Raw genomic sequence first — 6,225 nt, 5'->3', positions numbered from 1 at the left:
CTCATGGGGGGAAAAAATGCTGAGGGGTTTGTTTCATATTGAACAACTCATAGTGTGATTGCGGTAACATACAGGTAACGTACAGGAACCTAAGTGATTTTGTTTTCCCAATCTGGAATGCCTCACCATTTAATGTCGACGGCATTACCTATATAATTTTCTCCGGTCATCGTCACAGCCGTGTATATTCTCCTCCAAACTGACACTGCGATGGCTCTCAAGGAAATACACTGGACTTTGTGAAAACTGGAAACTGCATATCGTGAACCCACATTTATTGTAGCTATGGACTTTAATTAAGCAAATCTGAGGATAATGCTAGGGAAGTTTAATCAACATATCGCTGTGCTTCTCGCTCATCAGGAATTGTTAATTCAATAGGCAATATTGTTTTGATACAGTGACTGAGGTCATCAGGAAGTGGATAGAGGATGTTGTTCCCACTGTGACTGAGGTCATCAGGAAGTGGATAGAGGATGTTGTTCCCACTGTGACTGAGGTCATCAGGAAGTGGATAGAGGATGTTGTTCCCACTGTGACTGAGGTCATCAGGAAGTGGATAGAGGATGTTGTTCCCACTGTGACTGAGGTCATCAGGAAGTGGATAGAGGATGTTGTTCCCACTGTGACTGAGGTCATCAGGAAGTGGATAGAGGATGTTGTTCCCACTGTGACTGAGGTCATCAGGAAATGGATAGAGGATGTTGTTCCCACTGTGACTGAGGTCATCAGGAAGTGGATAGAGGATGTTGTTCCCACTGTGACTGAGGTCATCAGGAAGTGGATAGAGGATGTTGTTCCCACTGTGACTGAGGTCATCAGGAAGTGGATAGAGGATGTTGTTCCCACTGTGACTGAGGTCATCAGGAAGTGGATAGAGGATCAATCAATCAATCAAATGTATTTAGCTGATTTCACAAAGTGCTGTACAGAAACCCAGCCTAAAACCCCAAACAGCAAGCAATGCATGTGTAGAAGCACGTGGCTTGGAAACACTCCCTAGATGGGCCAGAACCTAGGAAGAAACCTAGAGAGGAACCAGGCTATGAGGGGTGGCCAGTCTTCTTCTGGCTGTGCCGGGTGGAGATTATAACAGAACATGGCCAAGATGTTCAAATGTTCATATATGACCAGCAGGGTCAAATAATAATAATCACAGTGTTTGTAGAGGGTGCAACAAGTCAGCACCTCAGGAGTAAACGTCAGTTGGCTTTTCATAGCCGATCATTAAGAGTATCTCTACTGCTCCTGCTGTCTCTAGAGAGTTGAAAACAGCAGGTCTGGGACAAGTAGCACGTCCAGTGAACAGGTCAGGGTTCCATAGCCGCAGGCAGAACAGTTGAAACTGGAGCAGCAGCACGGCCAGGTGGACTGGGGACAGCAAGGAGTCATCATGCCAGGTGGTCCTGAGGCATGGTCCTAGGGCTCAGGTCCTCCGAGAAACAGAAAGAGAAAGAATGAGAGAAAGAGAGAAAAATAGAGAGAATTAGAGAGAGCATGCTTAAATTCACACAGGACACCGGATAAGACAGGATAAGACAGAAATACAGAAATACTCCAGATATAACAGACTGACCCTAGCCCCCCAACACATAAACTACTGCAGCATAAATGCTGGAGGCTGAGACAGGAGGGGTCGGAGATGTTGTTCAGTGACAGTGTTCATCAGGAAGTGGACAGAGGTTCAAACTAAAAACCGTGGACAGATGGCAGCATTCACACAAAACTGAAAGCGGTAACTACCACATTTAACCACAGCAAGGTGTCTGGGAACATGGACGTATCCAAACTGCTTCCGTAAGGCAGTCAAAGAGGCAAAATGGCAGTATAGATTCGCAATTCAATGGCTCCAACCTGAGATGTATATGACAGGGACTCCAGATAATCACGGCTTTTATAGGGATAGGCAGCCTGCTCTCGGACACTGTCACCTCGCTCTCGGACACTGTCACCTCGCTCTCGGACACTGTCACCTCGCTCTCGGACACTGTCACCTCGCTCTCGGACACTGTCACCTCGCTCTCGGACACTGTCACCTCGCTCTCGGACACTGTCACCTCGCTCTCGGACACTGTCACCTCGCTCTCGGAAACTGTCACCTCGCTCTCGGACACTGTCACCTCGCTCTCGGACACTGTCACCTCGCTCTCGGACACTGTCACCTCGCTCTCGGACACTGTCACCTCGCTCTCGGACACTGTCACCTCGCTCTCGGACACTGTCACCTCGCTCTCGGACACTGTCACCTCGCTCTCGGACACTGTCACCTCGCTCTCGGACAAGCTAAACACCTTTTTTGCTTCGAGGAAAACACAGAGCTGCCAACACTGGCCACCGCCACTAACGAGGACTGTGAGCTTTAGTTGTCTGTTGTCGAAGTGAGTAAGACATTTAGGTGTGTTAACCTTCGTAACTTAAAAATGACTGAAACAAACTGTTTGATACGATGGACCTAGGAAGCACTGAATTTATTGACATGTGTCTCGTCAGTTTAAATAGGGGAGTTATTTTGTACCAAAATGTTGAATTTGAATTCAATGGGAAAGCCATCCGTTCCTGGTGCTTTTCTCCACATTAATGTTTTAACTGTCTAATATTTATTCTTGGACGATCTCTGTTTTAAGTCAATATTTTCTGTCTGCTGATAATTGCTTCTGAGTTGTTGAGTCTAAGAAGGCTGAGAGGATCCGTACAACTGTTGTTTAATTGTGATTTATATAAAATGTCACTGAAGCTTTTAAAATGTTCATTAATCGCTATTTTGTTGTTATTTCCCGCTTTTGTATCTTTATCTTTTAAAATGTTAACTGGTTTGGCGTGTATTATAACTATAACTAACTAATACAATTATAACTGGTTTATCGTGTATTATAACTATAACTAACTAATTAGTTAGATTTTGATGGGCTTTGTCAAAGATAGTGATTTATAAAAAAAAGTATATTTCATTTAAATGTATAAATCAAATTCAGATTATTACGAGCATCAGTATGAGTTTGAGTTCATTTATTCTTGCTCAGAGATAAAACGGAATAAATGCAGAATTACTAATAATTATTAATAATTGCAAAACACTCATTTAAAATACATAACACATAATACGTGACAGAACACTTCTCATTTACAACTGCAACCTGGCCAACATAAAGCAAAGCAGTGTGACACAAACAACACAGTCAATAACACATTAGAAAATGCTATATACAGTGTGTGCAAATGAGGTAAGATAAGGGAGTTAAGGCAATAAATAGGCCATAGTGGTGAAATAATTACAATTTACCAATTAAACACTGTAGTGATAGATAGTGCAGAAGATTAATGTGCAAGTAGAGATACTGGGGTGCAAAGGAGCAAAAAAATAAATAACAATATGGGGATGAGGTAGCTTGGTGGACTATTTACAGATGGGCTGTGTACAGGTGCAATGACCGGTAAGCTGCTCTGACAGCTGATGCTTTATGTTAGTGAGGGAGATATACGACTCCATTAAACAGTCTGATAGCAGGTAGAATGGTGTTATACAGGAAAGCCCCACATAACCCGAACAACAATTAGCGCCTTCCTATGGGACTCCCGGCCAGTTGTGTCACATGCTATATTTTTCTCTTTAATATTGTATTTTCAGTGTCTCTGTATCTTATTGGTATCGGCTCATTTCTATCACAGTTACTTGGGGACAATAGAGTCTAGATTGTATTTGGGGGAGGGGGAAGGAATATTGTCTCAACTTACCATAAGCTGGTCTTGGGCATCACTGTATCTAGCCTAGTGTGATTATCTGTTTTTTCCCGCATGTGCCTCTACTCAGGCCGCTGGGCTCTCTTTCAACTGGTTTCCTGTTCGGGGCTTCATAGGCACTCTATTATCTGTGTTCACTTCCATACCCACAGTACTGCCGGGAATCGGAGTTGAGATTAATTTTTTTTTAAATCCGAAAGTGACTGTCTGATCGGAATGAATTGGTTGTATTTTTTTCCCCTCAGCCTAGCAGACAGGTCCTGGACGAACGGACGAACCGAATGGACCTGGACCTTGGTCTCCTGAATGTGGACTTTGGTCTGATAATTACACAGTTAGAAGATTACCACGTGAGAGGATTTTAACTGATTCACACCAATCTGATGGCATCGCTCCAGATCCTCCACTAAAGCTCCTCCGTTAATCAGCTCGATCACATAGCTGGAAAGGTCCCCCTTTTGTTTCATCGTCTTCCTGTAGGAACGATATTCTGATATTATTTTGTCTCGATCTGTTTTCTAGCTGATTCAGTTCATTTTCTAAAGTTTCTTTGAGGTTGCTGACAGTTTTGTATTTTTTTGCCAGCCCTGCAGACGGCGATATCAGTCTGCTAACACTAGAAACTAGAAACTAGAAACTAGAAACTAGACACTAGACACTAGACACTAGAAACTAGAAACTAGAAACTAGAAACTAGAAACTAGAAAAGGCCCAGTCAAGAAGTATTAATAAAAACATTCTCTTCAGATTTTTCTGCTGCTTTTCTTCTAACCCTAACCCTAACCCTAACCCTAACCCTAACCCCTAACCCCTAACCCTAAGCACCACTACTTACCACTTGCTATGCTTGTATTTTCATATCTGACACGATATAATCGACTTTCCTTTCAAGCAAATCTACTTTTTTTTTTAAACAAATCAAATCCAAATGTTATTGGTCACATACACATGGTTATCAGATGTTATTGGTCACATACACATGGTTAGCAGATGTTAATGCGAGTGTAGCGAAACGCGTGTGCTTCTAGTTCCGACTGTGCAGTAATATCTAACAAGTAATCTTTCAATAAAACAAAATACTGCGTTGTTTCCTAAGAGTTTGTTTTGGTGAGCATTGACAGCATTTTAGTTATGTTTTCCTGGATGTCCTTCAGCTCTTCGTTGCTTTAATTTGCAATCTCCACGTTGGTCTTTGACTTTTCATTAAAGGGAATCCATAGCTTGCTGGGTTCGAGTCGCAGCATAGCTTTAATCACAGATTGGTTCGCTGTTGTGTTATTTAACTCACATTCCATCAATCACAAAACAGCAAGGTGGTTGCTAGGTAAAGACTCTATAGCTATTACCAACCCAAACAACTGATTCCACACTCTTTATAAATAACCAACAGCGAAACATAAAATAAAAATTCTCATAAAATAATGCTACATTATAAAAAATAAATAACAAAATCTCTTTTTATCTCTCTCTCTCCCTCTCTCTGTGTCGTCAGTGTGGAGTAACAGCAAGGTTCTCCCAGGGTTGAGGACCAGAGCAGAGAGAATTCCCTCCAGAGCCTGGGCAGAGAGGAATCAATAACCGTTCACATCATCTCTCTTCTTTAACGAGCAGCACGGAGTGGGAACCGCCAACTGCCATTGTATCCCTGGTCCCGTCGCGGGCGTTAAACCCACTCCTGGGCCACCGCTATCGCCGCCCTCGTAAAACCAGACTAGATTATCTCTCTTTCTCACTCTCCTGTTTCTTTCTTTCTCCTTTTCTCTCTCTCCCACTCTCCCGTCCTCTCCCGTCCTCTCCCACTCTCCCGTCCTCTCCCGTCCTCTCCCACTCTCCCGTCCTCTCTCGTCCTCTCCCACTCTCCCGTCCTCTCCCGCCTTCTCCCGCCTTCTCTCTCTGTGTCTCTCTGTAAAGTTTTTCCATTAAAGTGTGAGACACGCTGAAGATTAAAGGTTAATAAAATCTTATCTCTTATCTGAATAATCCTCCTCTATGTTATGTTCTCTGCACCGGCCGTCATCCCGTCACCATATTTTCACAGGACGAGTGACAGCAGCGTTATCCTTCCAGATTTATCAATATCTTATCAGCAAAGGTCAGACTATATCTGCTTCCCAAATGGCTCCCCATCCCCTTTAAATGTGCACTACGTTTGACCAGGGCCAAAAGAGCTCTGGTCTAAAGTACTGCACTATATTGGGAATAGGGAAAATAGAGCCCTCGTCTAAAGTAGTGCACTATTTAGGGAATAGGGTATTATAGAGCTCTGGTCTAAAGTAGTGCACTATATTGGGAATAGGGCCAATAGAGCGCTGGTCTAAAGTAATGCACTATATAGGGAATAGGGTGCCATTTGGGACAGACTTCATGCCATTTTTTGTTGGAGGTTGGAAGGGGAAATTAATTAATCTTATATTCCTGAGTCCTTGACTGAGCATTATTGTTGAGAAGAAAGAGGAGATAAGAAGACATCCTGTATGGAGCTCAGAA

General features: G+C 43.0%; 1 protein-coding gene across 1 annotated transcript; it reads right to left on the bottom strand.

The window, feature by feature from the left end:
* Positions 1 to 1,665: 1,665 nt before the first annotated feature.
* On the bottom strand, positions 1,666 to 4,205 carry LOC139558500 (uncharacterized). Its single transcript, XM_071373665.1, has 3 exons — positions 4,115 to 4,205; positions 1,890 to 2,299; positions 1,666 to 1,689 (listed from the first exon to the last, which is right to left on the bottom strand). Exons 1-3 carry the CDS (start codon positions 4,203 to 4,205, stop codon positions 1,666 to 1,668), a joined length of 525 nt encoding a protein of 174 aa, XP_071229766.1.
* Positions 4,206 to 6,225: the final 2,020 nt, after the last annotated feature.

The sequence above is a fragment of the Salvelinus alpinus genome, chromosome 29, assembly GCF_045679555.1.
Source record: "Salvelinus alpinus chromosome 29, SLU_Salpinus.1, whole genome shotgun sequence".
Classification (NCBI taxonomy): domain Eukaryota; kingdom Metazoa; phylum Chordata; class Actinopteri; order Salmoniformes; family Salmonidae; genus Salvelinus; species Salvelinus alpinus.
Note: the sequence above shows the minus strand (reverse complement) of the source record. Positions and strands in the feature narration are given on the sequence as shown.